Source organism: Salmo salar, chromosome ssa19, assembly GCF_905237065.1.
Source record: "Salmo salar chromosome ssa19, Ssal_v3.1, whole genome shotgun sequence".
In the NCBI taxonomy this organism is placed as follows: domain Eukaryota; kingdom Metazoa; phylum Chordata; class Actinopteri; order Salmoniformes; family Salmonidae; genus Salmo; species Salmo salar.
In genome coordinates, this window is record NC_059460.1 from 43,043,201 (window position 1) to 43,062,003 (window position 18,803).

Consider the following 18,803-nt stretch of genomic DNA (forward strand, 5'->3'; position numbering starts at 1 on the left):
TAAATTCTTTATTTTAAGCAGTGGTGGATGTATTTAAGTATCAAAAGTAAAAGTATGAAACGTAAGAGCCGTAAAACCAAAAAGCTAAACACCCAGACCTTTAATTTGGTTTTACCTTTTGTGAAAGGTAACAGTCTTATGGATGCAAGAAGAAAAAAGTGGATTCACAAATAGGTAACACTTCAAAATACATCTCTTACAGACAAAATAGAATTATGCCTTAAAAATTAAGGAATATAGCCAGTAAATGTAAGCACTTACAATCACAGTCACTTTGATTTAGAAACAACATCCTATAATACAACCCTATACACACAACCTCACTGTCGGAATATGAGGACATCACCACTGATGGAACTGTATTAGAAATCAGGGTGTCAGGTCATGCCTTTGTAACAAGCACACATATAACATGTGAATTTTAAACATAAATTAACAAAACGCATTATGCATCAGTGTCCTTGGGCTTGCTAGCGTTAAGCTGTCAGTACTTGAAGTTGAAGAATTTACAGTTCATCTTCAGTAAAAGCTGTTTTTCAAAGTTTGTGGAATCCAGCCTTGTTCTACAGGGGCTGGAAACCAGCCCTGCAATGCTGAACAGCCTTTCACGGGCAGCTGATGAAGGTGAGGCTGTGTTTAACCTCAGAGAACAACTTACAGACTGCGAGGAACGACTTGAGCAACTCCATATGATCCGCTGAACAGGCCAGGTATCCGTCCAGCTGTTTGGAGCTTTCTTGTGCTTGAGACATTTTCAAAGCAGAGAAGAAGTCCTCCTCATCTGATGAACTGGTGCCATCACCTAGCTGCAGCAAGGGTTCTTCCAGGTGGTCCATGATGTAGTCCATTCCTGAAATACAAGGAAGATGACAATAGACATCATGCAGTTGTGAGCCTACATTAATCCATCCCCCATCCAAGAAACAGGCCTAAGTAGGTTACCCATTGGACCTGAACCACAAAGTCAGGAATGTAGTTTAAATGGGTGGTTCTCAAATCTATGAAGTGTCAAAATGTACACTATACACAGTTGTTTATGAATAATAAAATACTGGTAATTAAACACGTTGTCTTACCCATTCTGATAGTGGCTTCATCCTTTGTCCACATTGTATTACATTTGGGGAGAAGCTGCGATCAGCTCAGGGTCGTGAAACATGTGGCTGAAGTGCTTCTTCAGTCCCAGTTGTAGCGCATCCACCAGAGGCTTACAGGACTTCAGGGACAACTTGATTCAGTCATGTTTAGTGATCAGCAGGTTGATAGTTGGAAGTAGTCACCCCATCTGGACATTGGTTTCAGTCTACAGGATGTTGATGGCCTTTGCGACTGGGCTCATGGCGGCATCATACTCTGTGAGGAAGGCGAGTTCAGCTGGATTGAACCTATGGAAAAAAAATAATAACACTGTGTTTCCTAACCCGATACAAAGGGGACCACTAACCATTTCACCTGATTTAACTACAGTAATCAATGGCTGGATGAGTAGTTGACTAAATTGATCAATGATAGTTCATGGCTACAACATGTGAAACAGTTATTAGTCCCCAAGCAACGAGTCAGGAAACACTGCAACAGATTTAGAGAACATTCAAAACCGTAAATTATGACAAAATAATGCATAATCCTTACTTACATTGTAACCTCAAAGTTTGTGCAAAGAACTCTCTTTGTCATTGACAATCCCTCTACAGCCATGAACCAGGAGTACAACCTTGTAGCATTCGGGCGCAGAAGCTGGAGGTCTCAAGCATCTTCAACCGTATCGGCTACAATTGTGGATCTTCCACATTTATTCCAAAATGGTTGGCACTTGCTGAATGTTGAACGGGACACTTTTTTTGTAAGATTCACTGATGTGGTCAACTCCTCTCATTGCCTCAGTCACCTTCTTCATTTCCTTGGAGGCTTCATCAATCCTGGAGCGCAGTGTGGGCCTTGATAAGATATTTGAGTTAGGCTGCAGATCCTGGACAAACTTCCTGAATGGATCTCTGAATGGATCAACAGCTTTGTTGATCGATTTTTGAGATACTGTCTTCAGTAATGTGCTCATGCATCAAAAAACCCACTGATATTGCCAACTACTTTAATGATTTTTACATTTGCAACATTAGCAAACTTAGGCATGACATGCCAGCAACACACGCTGACACTACACATCCAAGTACAGTTGAAGTCGGAAGTTTACATACACCTAACCAAATACATTTAAACTCAGTTTTTCACAATTCCTGACATTTAATCCTAGTAAAAATGACCTGTCTTAGGTTAGTTAGGATCACCACATTATTTTAAGAATATGAAATGTCAGAATAATAGAGAGAATTATTTATTTCAGCTTTTATTTCTTTCATCACATTCCCAGTGCGTCAGAAGTTCACATGCACTCAATTAGTATTTGGTAGCATTGCCTATAAATTGTTTAACTTGGGACAAATGTTTTGGGTAGCCTTCCACAAGCTTTCCACAATAAGTTCGGTGAATTTTGTCCCATTCCTCCTGACAGAGCTGGTGTAACAGAGTCAGGTTTGTAGACCTCCTTGCTCGCACACGCTAATTCAGTTCTGCACACAAATTTTCTATAGGATTTGGGTCAGGGCTTTGTGATGGCCACTCCAATACCTTGACTTTGTTGTCCTTAAGCCGTTTTGCCACAACTTTGGAAGTTTGCTTGGGGTCATTGTCCATTTGGAAGACCCATTTGCGACCAAACTTTAACTTCCTGACTGATGTCTTGAGATGTTTGTTCAATATATCTGCATCAATTTCCCCTCCTCATGATGCCATCTATTTTGCGAAGTGCACCAGTCCCTCCTACAGCAACATGATGCTGCCACCCCCGTGCTTCATGGTTGTGATGGTGTTCTTCGGATTGCAAGCCTCCCCCTTGTTCCTCCAAACATAACAATAGTCATTATGGCCAAACAGTTCTATTTTTGTTTCAACAGACCAGAGGACATTTCTCCCAAAAGCATGATCTTTGTCCCCATGTGCAGTTGCAAACCGTAGTCTGGCTTTTTTATAGCAGTTTTGGAGCAGTGACTTCTTCCTTGCTGAGCGGTCTTTCAGGTTATGTCGATAAAGGACTCGTTTTACTTTGGATATAGACACTTTTGCACCTGTTTGATCTAGCATCTTCACAAGGTCCTTTGCTCTTGTTCTGGGATTGATTTGCACTTTTCGCACCAAAGTACATTAATCTCTAGGAGAGAGAACGCCTATCCTTCCTGAGCGGTGTGACGGCTGCGTGGTCCCGTGGCATTTAAACTTGCTTACTATTGTTTGTACAGATGAATGTGGTACTTACAGACGTTTGGAAAATGTTCTCAAGGATGAAACAGACTTGTAGAGGTCTACGATTTTTTTCTGAGGTCTTGGCTGATTTCTTTAGATTTTCCCATGATGTCAAGCAAAGAGGCACTGAGTTTGAAGGTTGGCCTTGAAATACATCCACAGGTACACCCCCAATTGACTCAAATTATGTCAATTAGCCTATCAGAAGCTTCTAAAGCCATGACATCATTTTCTGGAATTTTCCAAGCTGTTTAAAGGCACAGTCAACTTAGTGTATGTACACTTCTGACCCACTGGAATTGTGATACAGTGAATTATAAGTGAAATAATCTGTTAGTAAACAATTGTTGGAAAAATGACTTATGTCAGGCACAAAGTAGATGTCCTAAACGACTTGCCAAAACTATAGTTTGTTAACAATACATTTGTGGAGTGGTTGAAAAACAAGTTTTCATGACTCCAACCTAAGTGTATGCAAACTTTCGACTTCAACTGTATATCTGACTAAATTAGGAAAGACAAGAACTGTAATTTTGAATTCCATACATTAAATGTGGAAGAGGTGAAACAATGGCAAGCCACAGGGGTCTGACAACTTGGATGGAAAATTGCTGAGGATAATAGCGGACGATATTGCCACTATTTGCCTTATCTTAATTTTAAGCCTACTAGAAAGTGTGTGCCCTCAGGCCTGGAGGGAAGGAAAAGTTATTCCCCTACCTAAGAATAGTAAAGCCCCCTTAACTGGCTCAAAGAGCTGACCAATTTACATTTACATTACATTTAAGTCATTTAGCAGACGCTCTTATCCAGAGCGACTTACAAAATGGTGCATTCACCTTATGATATCCAGTGGAACAACCACTTTACAATAGTGCATCTAAATCTTTTAAGGGGGGGGTTAGAAGGATTACTTTATCCTATCCTAGGTATTCCTTAAAGAGGTGGGGTTTCAGGTGTCTCCGGAAGGTGGTGATTGACTCCGCTGTCCTGGCGTCGTGAGGGAGCTTGTTCCACCATTGGGGTGCCAGAGCAGCGAACAGTTTTGACTGGGCTGAGCGGGAACTGTGCTTCCTCAGAGATCAATCAAACTGTTGCCAACCCTTTCAGCGTGCTAATAGGAAAGGACATTCTACAAGCACTTATTACAAATTACTGATGATTGGCTGAGATAAATTGATGACAAAAGGTTTATGGGGGCTGTTTTTTTAGACTTCAGTGCGGCTTTTGACATTATCACTCATATTCTGTTGCTGGAAAAATGTATGTGTTGGCTTTACACCCCCTGCTATATTGTGGATAAAGAGTTACCTGTCTAATAGAACACAGAGGGTGTTCTTTAATAGAAGCCTCTTCAAAAAACTCAGGCAGAATCAGGAATTCCCCAAGGCAGCTGTCTAGGCCCCTTACTTTTTTCAATCTTTACTAACGACATGCCACAGGCCTTCAGTAAAGCCAGTGTGTCTGTGTATGTGGATGACGCAACACTATACATGTCAGCTACCACAGCAACTGAAATGACAGCAACACTTAACTTCTTTGGGCTCAAATCCCGTTAACGGGATCAATTTGACAAGATCCGGTGAAATGGCAGAGCGCCAAATTCTCAAAAAAATGATTACAAATATTACAAGTGCCATACACCAAATTAAAGCTGAACCTCTTGTTAATCTAGCCACCGTGTCAGATTTCAAAACGGCTTTACGGCAAAAGCAAACCATGCGATAATCTGAGGACAGCGCCCAGCATACCAACACATGAAAATCCGATTTCAACCCACCAGGCGCAACACAAAAGTCAGAAATAACGATTTAATTCATGCCTTACCTTTGAATAATTTCTTCTGTTGGCACTCCAATATGTCCCATAAACATCACAAATGGTCCTTTTGTTCGATTAATTCCATCGTTATATCTTCAAAATGTCAATTTATTTGGCGCGTTTGATAAAAAAAACACCGGTTCCAACTCGCGCAACATGACTACAAAATATCTTATAAGTTACCTGTAATCTTGATCCAAACATTTGAAACAACTTTCCTAATACAACTTTAGGTATTTTTTAACGTAAATAATCGATAAAATTTAAGACGGGATAAACTGTGTTCAATACCGGAGGAAAACAAAGAAAGCACGTTCCAGGTCGTGCACATCAAAACATTAGAGTGCACTCGGCTGGACCCTCATTCTGAACTGCCGTACTTCTTCATTTCTCTAAAGAAAAACATCAACCAATTTCTAAAGACTGTTGACATCTAGTGGAAGCTACAGGAACTGCAAGCATATTTCTATTAAAACGGGCTTACCATAGAAAACCAATGGAAAACAGATTGACCTCAGCTCGAGGTTTTGCCTGACAAATCAGTTCTGTTATACTCACAGACATTATTCAAACAGTTAGAAACTTTAGAGTGTGTTCTATCTAAATCTACCAATTATATGCATATCCTAGCTTCTGGGCATGAGTAGCAGGCAGTTTACTTTGGGCACACTTTTCATCCAGACGTGAAAATAGCGCCCCCAAGCCTAGAGAAGTTAACAAAGAGCTGCAGTTAGTTTCAGAATGGGTGGCAAGGAATAAGTAAGTCCTAAATATTTCAAAAACTAAAAGCATTTGATTTGGAAAAAATCATTCACTAAACCCTAAACCTAACCTAAATCTTGTAATGAATAATGTGGAAATTGAGCAAGTTGAGGAGGCTAAACTGCTTGGAGTAACCCTGGATTATAAACTGCCATGGTCAAAACATATTGATACAACAGTAGCTGAGATGTCTATAAAGTCCTATTTTTTTGTTAAACATACACAGTAATACACTTTGGATAAAGTTGATTTGATTCAATATGTTGTATCATTTTGTCTGCACCGTCTGCACCGTCTGTACCAACAGTAGCACCAAATGTTACCTTGGCTGCTAATCTATCCTGTGTGTTTGGTGACGGCCACTGCAGCTCCTGCAGTGCGTTTGTAGATCCATTGGACCACACAGGGATACCATTAGTGTCAAATACTGTTGATGAGGCTCTCTTACTGTGAGTTAACCTCCCACATAAAACTGTCACTGAACCTGTAGCACCAGACATGGATCAACATTGCACGCTTTACCACGAATGTGTTTGTGTTTGTGTGGATGTTTGTGTGGTCGTAGGTGCTTGAGTTTGCATGCATTCATTCAACGTAAGTGTGTGCGTTCCCCTCCTGGACTACAAAGTTAAAATAGCTTTCCCTTGTCTTATCTTGATTGGCTGGGAGAATGCCGGGTGGAGAAGGGGGGCAGGCTGATGGGTGAGGAGCCACAGACGCTCTGTCACTTTCAGGTCACCAGGGAGTACAGACAACAGAACCCCCGCAGCAGACAGTCTTTATCAAATACAAAGAAGCCGATGATAACTTAACTATACACCTGAGGGACAGAGGACAACTTTACAAACTCACGTTATCTAGATCAGAGGACAACTTTACTAACTCACTTGATTTAGTACAAAGGACAACTTTATGAAATACTAAAACTAGGAGAGATGTAGAGATCTTTACTAGACTGATCACATCTGGAAAAGGATTGACGTTGAAAGCCTCAAAGAAACAAAGAAGTGACTGGATATCTTAAATTCACCTTTAACGGCCAAAACATTGAAGCTTTAAGGAACGATTTACCTTCAGAATATCAACCACAACTAAAAGAAGTGAAACTCAGATCCTGAACAGGAGAGGAGCAGGCTCCATTTCTACCAGGCAGTTAAAGAGATTAACCTTAACAAATCACAAATCTTTAGCTGAAAAACCCACCGTTGCAAGAGGAGCCTACATAGAAGAGAGGACACTGCTTTTGGAAAATCTGCGTCGAATCCAAATCAAATTCTATTTTTTTTTACCTAAAAACCTACCACTGAGATCCTACGCGGTGAATCAGCTTCATTAAGCACATCAAACATAATCATCTTTACCTGGAAAACCACAGTGGTGAAAAGACTGGACCATTTAGAGGAGAGGCTTGTGTCCATGTGGAGTGTATGCGTAGACCTAAGACAAGGACGACTGTGAAGAAGGCATCGATGGCAGGTGGATCCAGGAAGTGCCATCCAGCTTATATGTAAACAAAGTGCCATGCCCATGCTACGACCGGCCTGGCACAGAGGAGGGTGGGCACTAGGGAGTACCACAGTCTCTCCCTTACTCATACTGCTCCTCTCCAGTCTGCAGGTAAAATGGTCACCAGTTTTGGAACCATGTGACATCTTCCTAACAACTCGTCCTACTTGTTTCCTCTGTCAGCTCAAAGAACGGCCAGTAAAAAATATCCATATAGAATATTCTGTCAAATATGGCAAACATAATATTCTGTAAAAAAAAGTGTGTTGAAGTAATCTCACAAATAATCCAATCTGACAACAGAGAAACATAGTGGATAAACTGAAATCTATCTGATTTAGGTGAGAGGATGAGTTGCTACTGTTGGACTGTAAAACCCATAAACTATCTTACTGACTCGGTGAGATGATAAGCCCTGAATTTATGGTATTTAATACATTTTTTACAGATATGCAACTGGGATAGGCAAGAACACTGGAGTTGCTTAGCAACGTGGCTATATGATAATGTACTGGGTTGTATGGCATGGCAAACATATGGCCATAGATATCACTCCAGACATGAATATTATCACAAAATCTGCTGTCGCACACAAAATATACCAGAGCAGCCAGAAATGGACATATAGTATACAGCACCTGCTGTAGAATGCACGACAAAGCATGATTGTATCAGAGTAACTCCTAAAACTCTGCTTACTGTAAATACATCCCTTAAAAGGAAATGTTCACCCATTTTGATTGTTATGTTGTTTCTGTGCATCTCTGAGAGATGTTATATCGATTCCCTGGGTCATTTCATGTTTTCATGTGTATCTGAGTTCTTGGCGTTCAAGCAGGCAGAGATCCGTCCGGTATGACGTAGCACTGTGATAAAGTCTCTCTCACTACGCTATAAGTGTATAGGAATACGAGTTTTAGATAGTTAAAGCATCTATCATACATGTCAGATTTCAATACCGGCCGATGTTATAACGTAATAGGTTGTCTTCTCTTGAATGAGCCATTGATCATATTTTTGCGATATTCCTACCTCAAGAAATGTTTTCTTTATTAACAGAGGGTCTAGCACATTTTTCCTATTTGTCTCTCTCTTTAGTCCAGGGTGCATTGCATGGTGCCATTGCCAGAGATATTACAGAAAGGAGATAAGAATCCAATGAATGAAGGAAGGTATAATGCTCCACCCAGCAGGCTGTCGACCAATCGCGTTCACGTTGTCATGCTGCGTCACGCGGTTGCAAAGCTAATCATCACGTAATCCCTTCTCAAATTCAGGTTATATGTCGAGAAACAACAGATAGCAAGTTAATTATCTCACATTTCGGAAAATATTTTTAATGTTGTATTTCTTATTGATGAAATTTGTGCTAATGTTGGGTTTTTGAGCTGACGCCCAATAGACTCCCATTCCCTCCTTGAAGGAGAGCGCTCCTTGTCCCAGAATTGCCTAAAATGCACCGAGTGGCCCATTGACGTAGAATGGGCAACGTTTCCCATCGCCTCAAAATGTATATCTGCAGTTGCGAATGTTAGGCTCCACTCTGTGAGGGACATCAATCTGCAGGTTGAACATGGTGAGATTGTAAACTCCCAAATTGATAGTGCAGTTTGTTTAGCCCAATTTACAGCTAACTAGCTACATTACATGCTGATATTGTCTTTGGTATTATTGTGTGTAGCTACGTTTGCTAGCTGGCTGCCTAGCTAGCTAACTAACAAGCCAGCCCATAGAGAGAGCATTGCATTGTGTATTTTGTAGTTGACTTTGGCTGTAACAGATTTCCACAACGATTTGCCATGTTGCTACCAACCTTATAACTCCAAAATGAAACATTTGTTCACAAAAATAGAGAACTCTCACATTTGATTTCAGGTTCCTAAATTACATCAGCACTCTCTCCAAATCTATAACTGAGTTAAGCTCAGAATCCTTAAGTGTCTTGTGAATTTTAAAGCCTTTTCTCTTTAAGGTAGAGGAGAGCCCATGTATTTTATTTTCTCCCCAGATAAAAGTAGAGACCGACACAAACTCTTTCTCTCTCCTCTCATCTGTGATATCTGCTGTCCAGACAACCTGATGATAGGAGCCAGACAACCTGATGATAGGAGACAGACAACCTGGTGGTAGGAGACAGACAACCTGGTGGTAGGAAACAGACAACCTGATGGTAGGAGACAGACAACCTGGTGGTAGGAAACAGACAACCTGATGGTAGGAGACAGACAACCTGGTGGTTGGAGGCAGACAACCTGGTGGTAGGAGATAGTTAACCTGGTGGTAGGAGGCAGACAACCTGGTGGTAGGAAACAGACAACCTGATGGTAGGAGACAGACAACCTGGTGGTAGGAGATAGACAACCTGGTGGTAGGAGGCAGACAACCTGGTGGTAGGAAACAGACAACCTGATGGTAGGAGACAGACAACCTGATGGTAGGAGGCAGACAACCTGGTGGTAGGAGATAGACAACATGATGGTAGGAGGCAGACAACCTGGTGGTAGGAGGCAGACAACGTGGTGGTAGGAGGCAGACAACCTGGTGGTAGGAAACAGACAACCTGATGGTAGGAAACAGACAACCTGGTGGTAGGAAACAGACAACAACCTGGTGGTAGGAAACAGACAACAACCTGGTGGTAGGAAACAGACAACCTGGTGGTAGGAGATAGAATGGGTAATTGAAATGTTAGACAGTCAGGGAGCTCTTATCAGACAGAGGAACAGGTGGTGGTGTGTACGAGGAATGGAGTGGGTCATTGAAGTGTTAGACAGTCAGGGAGCTCTTATAGGATAGAGGACCAGGTGGTGGTGTGTAAAGGGATAGAATGGACAGGCACAGGGAGGATACACTGCTCAAGATTGAGATATGTATCCCTACTGGAGAGTGAAGGCAAGGCAGGGAATGTTAGTCAGAGATAGAGTACCACACATAGAAATAGAACCCATTGGATGGTACTACACCCCACCCGTGGAACAACAGATTCTAAATGAGAAACTTGATTCTCTGTTTACCTTTAAAAAGGAAGAGAAGGGTTGGTCTGTCACCAGAATCAGAAGAGTTAGTATGTTACTAGAATAAGAAGAGAAGGGTTGGTCTGTCACTAGAATCAGAAGAGAAGGGTTGGTCTGTCACTAGAATCAGAAGAGAAGTGTTGGTCTGTCACTAGAATCAAAAGTGTTGGTCTGTCATCTAGAATCAGAAGAGAAGGGTTGGTAAGTCACTAGAATCAGACGAGAAGGGTTGGTCTGTACACAGAATCAGAAGTGTTGGTCTGTCACTTGAATCAGAAAAGAAGGGTTGGTCTGTTACTAGAATTAGAAAGATTGCTATGTCACTAGAATCAGAAGGGTTGGTATGTCACCAGAATCAGAAGGGTCTGTATGTCACTAGAATCAGAAGGGTTGGTCTGTCACTAGAATCAGAAGGGTTGGTAAGTCACTAAAATCAGATGAGAAGAGTTGGTATGTCAATAGAATCAGAAGGGTTGGTCTGTCATTGGAATTAGAAGAGAAGGGTTGGTATGTTACTAGAATCGTAAAAGAAGGGTTGGTCTGTCATTAGAATTAGAAGAGAAGGGTTGGTCTGTCACTAGAATGTAAAATAAGGGTTGGTATGTCACTAGAATCAGAAGGTTTGGTCTGTCACTAGAATCAGAAGAGAAGGGTTGGTCTGTCACTAGAATCAGAAGTGTCTGTTTGTCACTAGAATCAGAAGGGTCTGTTTGTCACTAGAATCAGAAGGGTTGGTATGTCACTAGAATCAGAAGGGTTGGTTTGTCACTAGTATCAGAAGGGTTGGTCTGTCACTAGAATCAGAAGAGAAGAGTTGGTATGTCATTAGAATCGGAAGGTTTGGTTTGTCTCTAGAATCAGATGAGAAGAGTTGGTCTGTCGCTAGAATCAGAAGGGTTGGTATGTCGCTAGAATCAGAAGAGGTGGGTTGGTCTGTCACTAGAATCAGAGGAGAAGAGTGGATATGTCTCCAGAATCAGAAGAGAGGGGTTGGTATGCCATTAGAATTGGAAGGGTTGGTCTGTCATTAGAATTAAAAGAGAAGGCTTGGTATGTCACTAGAATTAGAAGGGTTGGTCTGTCACTAGAATCAGAAGAGAAGGGTTGGTCTGTCATTAGAATCAGAAGAGAAGGGTTGGTATGTCACTCAAATCGTAAAAGAAGGTTTGGTCTGTCACTTGAATTAGAAAGATTGGTATGTCACTAGAATCAGAAGGGTTGGTCCTTCATTAGAATTAGAAGAGAATGGTTGGTCTATCACTAGAATCAAAAGAGAATGTTGGGCCTCCTGAGTGGCGCAGTGGTCCAAGGCACTGCGTCGCAGTGTTGCGGCGTCACTACAGCCTGGAGTTCGATGCATAATTGGCCCAGCTTTGTCCTAGTTAGGGGAGGGTCTGGTCGGGGTGTGCTTTACTTGGCTCATCGCACTCTAGCGACTCCTTGTGGTGGGCCTGGTGCCAGCAGGCTGACTTTGGTCATCAGTTGAACTGTGTTTTTCTTCCGACACATTGGTGCAGCTGGCTTCTGGGTTAAGCTCGCGGATGTTAAGAAGCGCGGCTTGGCGGGTCATGATTCGGAGGACACATGACTCGACGTTCGCCTCTCCCAAGCCAGTTGGGGAGTTGCAGCGATGAGACAAAATCATAATAACGAAATTGGGGAGAGAAAGGGGGTTGCCCAAGCATGTGTTAAGAAATCTTAAGTTTTAGACCAAGATCATGAAAATGCAGGTAAGAACCCAAATCTGATTTCCTTTTTATTTCCAATCTTTTTTTTCTGACTGTCCACACATAGTTTTACATGTGACCTGTATCAGATTGATGTAGCATCTGAAGGAGCACACAAATGTAACGCTAATTTCCCATCTCTGTTGCTTTACATTTTGGGGTGGTTGTCATGTTAACGACAGCTCATGTGCAATGAAACTACTTATTTTCCCAATTATTGGCAAAAGATTTGATCTAATTGGTCGAAAGACCAATTAATCCGGTTAAATATCTGAATTGGGCTGCTTGTGTAAACGCAGCCATATGGAAGCGGTATAAATTGGAAGTTATAAGATCAGATTCTATGTGTTTTTTTGTTGTTGTTGCTGAAAAAATCAGATGGGTAACAGATATGCACATAATTGATGAAAGATCTGAATTGGGCTGCCTGTGTAAACGCAGCCTAACTGAGACACTGCCGGTTAAATCTCCCAAGTTTATTTCTCCCCTCAGAGTAAATGAAACCGGTACATTTACTTCTAGTAGTTTAGACCACATGATATTATGGGCTCGATTCAATCCGTATATCACCGAAGTTCAGCGCGTTTGCGGAGACTGCATTCACAGTTAAAGACCCAGTGCAGTCAAAAACATGATTTTTCTGTGTTTTATATACATTTCCACACTGAGGTTGGAATTATATTGTGAAATTGTGAAAATTATGATCATGCCTTTTTATTGTAAGAGCTGTTTGAAAAGACCGCCTGAATTCATTTCATCCTGTTTTCGAGGGATGGCGTTTAGGTCACCAGGTGATAAATTAGGAATAGACCAATAAGGAAAGTTCCTAACCTCTCTGCTAATAACAGCTACCCATCCTCATTCAGACCACTCCCAGACAGACAGTCCTGGCAAAATGATGTCTTTGCCAAGAAGCTTATTTTTTTATTTTTTTATTTTACATTCACGGTAAGGTACTTATTAATTGTTACCCAGAAATAATTTGATATTGACATAAAAATGGCTGCAATGGACCTTTTCACCCTGGATATGTCGGCTCAATTGGAAATTACCTTTACATTTCAATTGCAAGATAGCGCTGAACTTCAGCGACACGGATTGAATTGAGCCCTAGGCTTGTGAAATTACCTAAACTGACACCTAAAACGATTGAGGTTGAGTAGTTAGTTACCTCAGCATGAATCCTACTCAAACACTGCCATCTTGTGGAATCTCACTACAACCACATTCCCCTCTGTCTTCCTGACACATTGTTGGGGCCCGGGGGTGGTAAACATGTATATTTTATCATAGACTATTCCTTTTCCATTTTCTTATTTGACATGAAAGGTGGTGGTTCTGTGATTGATTGTATTGTATTTGCTTTAGGATTCCCCATTAGCTGATGCCATGAAGCTGACGCTTAAAGAGTTGATCTCTAAAAGGAATGAATATAGGGAGAACTGCACCAGGAGTTTAGCAGAAAGCATCTTCTCAGGAACTGGTGAGCAGTTTGTTTTTGGCCCATACCGATTTATTAACTAACAAATTTACACACTCCTGCACATACACAGAGCAGGTCCGCGCACACACACACACACACACACACACACACACACACACACACACACACACACACACACACACACACACGGCCACTTGCATGTATCGCTGTAGCATGTTTCTGCTACAATGTGTATTTTAATTGTACTGCTGCCAGACTGTCAGTGCTGCAATTAATCTGTATGGAAATTAATTTTGAGATAAGCAGTAGCACTTTATTATTCATGTACTTTTCTGTTTGCCCCTTACTCTGTCCTTGTTTGTCCTTTCAGGAACCTACTGTAACGGGACGGTTGATCTATTTGTGTGTTGGCCCCACTCAGCTCCTGGTAACGTGTCAGTGCCCTGTCCTTCTTACCTCCCCTGGGTCACAGAGGGTGAGTCTCCAGGCTTCATATCACACACGTTCCATATCCATTATGTCACGTGATGGCACAACATCACATGATACCATTTCTACCAAAGTAGAAAGTTAAACGTATCTTCCAACATGGTTAGCTCGTGAGCACATCTCTCCATAACCAATCTATTGGTTCCTCTTCTCTTCCTGACCCAGATGACTCCAGGAGTGTGTACAGGCAGTGTCTGTCCAATGGGAGCTGGCGACTCCAGGAGAATTCTTCGGAAGCCTGGCGGGACCAGAGAGAATGCGATGAGAATCGTTTCTTTGAAGCCGAGGTGAGGGAAAGGCTGTGAGGAAACTTTTGGAAAAGGTCTTGTAACTGAATTGTCAAACATAAATCATATCCCAGATAAAAAGCAGAATGTTCCATCGAGGTCAAAGGTCACTTCTTTTACTTTTGTTTGTCTGTGTTTTCCAGGAGGATGAGATGTTTCGCCAAGCAGCACTGAGGGTTATCTCCATCGTCGGCTACGCTCTGTCCCTCTTCTCCCTCTCTCTGGCCACTCTCCTCATGGGCATTCTCAGGTCAGGGTCAAGGGGTCAGCGTCAAGGGGTCAGCGTCAACAGCTTAGGCACATGTTGATGATGATTATGATGAATTCTACTATGGTTGGGCGATGACATGATTGCAAATGAATGACATTCTCCTTAGTCACGGCATCGATTCAAACCCACTAGTCAGTGTTCAATGTCAGTATATAATATGTAATGGATATCAGGGGAGGTAGAAATACAAGATCACAGATGTTGTCGATCACTATAAATGACATTATAACAACTACATTTGATTGCCTATGTACTGGGCACTTATCTTAATCACATAATAACAAAATCAACTTCCACGCTAAATAGTCAGTGGTGGTTTTGAGTCAATACCAACCTCTGTCTCTTCCAGGAAGCTCCACTGTACGAGGAACTACATCCACATGAATCTGTTTGTGTCGTTCATGATGAGAGCCATAGCCGTTTTCATAAAGGAGATCGTTTTACATGTCATGTACACCAAGCTACCCAGTGACGACCCAGGGTGGAACTCATACTCCAATTCAGTGGTATTCATCTCCTGCAGAGAATTTAATTAGAAATGACCTTCAGAATATTTATTTCTTATGATATAAGCTCAAAATGGCCAGAAAAAAAGAACTTTCTTCTGAAACTCGTCAGTCTATTCTTATTCTGAGAAATGAAGGCTATTCCATGCGAGAAATTGCCAAGAAACTGTAGATCTCGTACAACGATGTGTACTACTCCCTTCACAGAACAGTGCAAACTATCTCTAACCAGAATAGAAAGAGGAGTGAGATGCCCCGGTGCACAACTGAGCAAGAGGACAAGTACATTAGAGTGTCTAGTTTGAGAAACAGATGTCTCACAAGTCCTCAACTGGCAGCTTCATTAAATAGTACCCACAAAACACCAGTCTCAACGTCAACATCGAAGAGGCGACTCCAGGATGCTGGCCTTCTAGGCAGAGTTCCTTTGTCCATTGTCTGTGTTCTTTTGCCCATCTTAGTCTTTTCTTTTTATTGGCCAGTCTGAGATATGGCTTTTTCTTTGTAACTCTGCCTAGAAGGCCAGCATCCCGGAGTCACCTCTTTACTGTGGACGTTGAGACTGGTGTTTTGCAGATACTATTTAATGAAGCTGCCAGTTGAGGACTTGTGAGACATCTGTTTCTCAAACTAGACACTCTAATGTACTTGTCCTCTTGCTCAATTGTGCACCGGGGCCTCCCACTACTCTTTCTATTCTGTTTCTTGCCAATTTCTCGCATGGAATAGCCTTCATTTCTCAGAACAATAATAGACTGACGAGTTTCAGAAGAAAGTCTTTGTTTCTGGCCATTTTGAGCCTGTAATCGAACCCACAAATGCTGATGCTACAGATACTCAACTAGTCTAAAGAAGGCCAGTTTTATTGATTCTTTAAACAGGAAAACAGTTTTCAGCTGTGTTAACATAATTGCAAAAGGGTTTTCTAATGATCAATTAGCCTTTTATAAACTTAGATTAGCTAACACAACATGCCATTGGAACACAGGAGTGATGGTTGCTGATAATGGGCCTCTGTACGCCTATGTAGATATTCCATAAAAAATCTGCCGTTTCAAGCTACAATAGTCATTTACAACATTAACAATGTCTACACTGTAGTTCTGCAGTGTAATTTATATTTTACAAGTCAGTATAATGTATATTTTACAAGGCAGTGTAAAGTATATCGTTAAGGCAGTGTAATGTATATATATAGTTAAGGCAGTGTAATGTATATATTTAACAAGGCAGTGTAATGTATATATTTAACAAGGCAGTGTCGTTTCTAATATTGAATAGTCTCTCCTCTTCCTGAAGATAGCGGTGGTATGTAAGGCCTCCCGGATGTCCATGGAATATTTTGTAGCCTGTAACTACTTCTGGCTCCTGGTGGAAGCCGTCTTCCTCCACACTCTCCTCTTCACCGCTGTCCTCACCAAGAGACGGCTGCTCAAGAGATACATGCTCATTGGCTGGGGTAAGGTTCTAATGTTTCAAAGACATGTTCATTGGCTAGGTTAAGGCTCTAATGAAGATAGATTAACAACTACGGCAACAAAATACTCTTTCTTCTTCCTAAAGGTACTCCATTCGTGTTTGTGGTGCCATGGACAGTTACCAAAGTTTTATTTGAAAATGAAGGGTAAGTATTTTGAGAGCATTTCCTCTCATTTCAACACTTCTGATCATATTTCTGGCTTTTCGCATAAAGTAATCAATCAGTAGGGATCTGTGTAATTACCCAATACGACTCTGCTATAAGCTGATACTCTAGGCCTAAATCTGGTTTGAATATCTTCTGTCCTAAGGTGCTGGGCCAATAAGGATAGATGGATCTGGTGGATAATAAGAGGTCCGATCACTTTATCTGTGCTGGTGAGTAGCAACCAACCAGGGCTGTGCACCGACCTTGGAGAGAAAGGTGCTAAAAGTGAAAAAAGGGCCCCCCAAAAAAACCTGTTGACTTAATTTTCTTACATTCAAAGCTAATTAAGCCAAATGAGTGTGTACATATACAGTACCAGTCAAAAGTTTGGACACAGCTACTACTCATGCAAGGGTTTTTCTTTATTTTTACTATTTTCTACATTGTAGAATAATAGTGAAGATATCAAAACTATGAAATAACACATATGGAATCATGTAGTAATGAAAACAGTGTTAAACAAATCAAAATATATTTTAGATTTTAGATTCTTCAAAGGAGCCACCCTTTGCCTTGATGACAGCTTTGCACACTCTTGGCATTCTCTCATCCAGCTTCACCTGGAATGCTTTTCCAACAGTCTTGAAGGAGTTCCCACATATGCTGAGCACTTGTTGGCTGATTTCCTTCACTCTGCAGTCCAACTCAGCCCAAACCATCTCAATTGGGTTGCAGTCTGGTGATTGTGGGGACCATGTCATCTGATGCAGCACTTCATCACTCTCCTTCTTGGTCAAATAGCCCTTACACAGCCTGGCGGTGTGTTGGGTCATTGTCCTGTTGAAAAACAAATGATAGTCCCACTAAGCGCAAACTAGATGGGACGGCATATCGCTGGAGAATGCTGTGGTAGCCATGCTGGTTAAGTGTGTCTTGTATTCTAAATAAATCTCTGACAGTGTCACCAGCAAAGCACCCCCACACCATCACACCTCCTCCTCCATGCTTCACGGTGGGAACCACACATGCGGAGATCATCCTTTTACCCACTCTGCCTCTCACAAAGCCACAGCAGTTGGAACCAAAAATCTCAAATGTTGACTCATCAGACCAAAGGACAGATTTCCACCGGTCTAATGTCCATTGCGCATGTTTCTTGGCCCAAGCAAATCTCTTCTTCTTATTGGTGTCCTTTAATAGTGGTTTCTTTGCAGAAATTTGACCATGATGATTCATGCAGTCTCCTCTGAACAGTTGATGTTGAGATTTGTCTGCTCCAATCTTAAATGCAGTGAATTGATGATTTCTGAGGCTGGTAACTCTAATGAACTTATCCTCTGCAGCAAAGTTAACTCTGGGTCTTCTTTTCCTGTGGCAGTCCTGAGAAGAGACAGTTTCATCATAGCGCTTGATGGTTTTTGCGACTGCACTTGAAGAAACATTCAAAGTTCTTTACATTTTCCACATTGACTGACCTTCATGTCTTAAAGTAATGAGGGACGGTCGATTCTCTTTGCTTATTTGTGTCACACCCTGATCTGTTTCACCTGTCTTGTGCTTGTCTCCACCCCCCACCAGGTGACTCCTATTTTTCCCCATTATCCCCTGTGTATTTATATCTGTGTTTTCTGTTGGAAAGGGTACATTGGAAGGGTACATTGAGGACTCTTGGGGCAGGGTTCATTCATCCTTCCTCCCCTGCCGGCGCAGGGTTCTTCTTTGTGGGGAAGGACAAAACCCTGCGTCCGTGTATCGACTACTGGGGCCTTAATGACATCACGGTAAAGAACCGCAACCCGCTACCACTCATCTCCTCGGCTTTCGAGCGTCTCCAGGAGACTGTATTCTCAAAGTTGGACCTTCGGAATGCCTACCATCTGATTCAGATAAGGGAAGGAAATGAATGATAAGGGAAGGAAATTAATGGAAGTATCTGGTTATGCCAGACTGCCAGCGGACTGACCAATGCTCCCGCAGTGTTCCAGGCTCTGGTCAATGATGTGCTCCGTGACATGTTGAACCGGTTCGTGTTTGTCTACCTTGACAACATCC

At 41.8% G+C, this 18,803-nt stretch overlaps 1 protein-coding gene and 1 long non-coding RNA gene across 3 annotated transcripts in view; one reads left to right on the plus strand and one right to left on the minus strand.

Annotated features, from left to right (window-relative positions):
• LOC106578858 (uncharacterized) lies at window positions 1-7,485 on the minus strand. The gene is made up of 3 exons (XR_006760716.1): window positions 7,242-7,485; window positions 1,077-1,385; window positions 1-850 (listed from the first exon to the last, which is right to left on the minus strand). It is a non-coding gene; the product is annotated as an uncharacterized lncRNA (long non-coding RNA).
• LOC106578853 (glucagon-like peptide 2 receptor) overlaps window positions 7,253-18,803 on the plus strand; it is a 22,834-nt gene continuing 11,283 nt past the window's right edge. The window contains exons 1-9 of one of the 2 annotated variants that reach the window (XM_045702357.1): window positions 7,253-7,497; window positions 13,496-13,610; window positions 13,942-14,046; window positions 14,226-14,347; window positions 14,491-14,597; window positions 14,968-15,124; window positions 16,424-16,583; window positions 16,688-16,748; window positions 16,915-16,981. In XM_045702357.1, the coding sequence (XP_045558313.1) occupies window positions 7,402-7,497; window positions 13,496-13,610; window positions 13,942-14,046; window positions 14,226-14,347; window positions 14,491-14,597; window positions 14,968-15,124; window positions 16,424-16,583; window positions 16,688-16,748; window positions 16,915-16,981 (990 nt within the window). In that variant the 5' untranslated portion in view covers window positions 7,253-7,401. Of the gene's footprint in view, window positions 7,498-8,647; window positions 8,963-13,495; window positions 13,611-13,941; window positions 14,047-14,225; window positions 14,348-14,490; window positions 14,598-14,967; window positions 15,125-16,423; window positions 16,584-16,687; window positions 16,749-16,914; window positions 16,982-18,803 lie in introns of those variants that run through there. The other variant, XM_014158075.2, reaches the window with a different exon arrangement.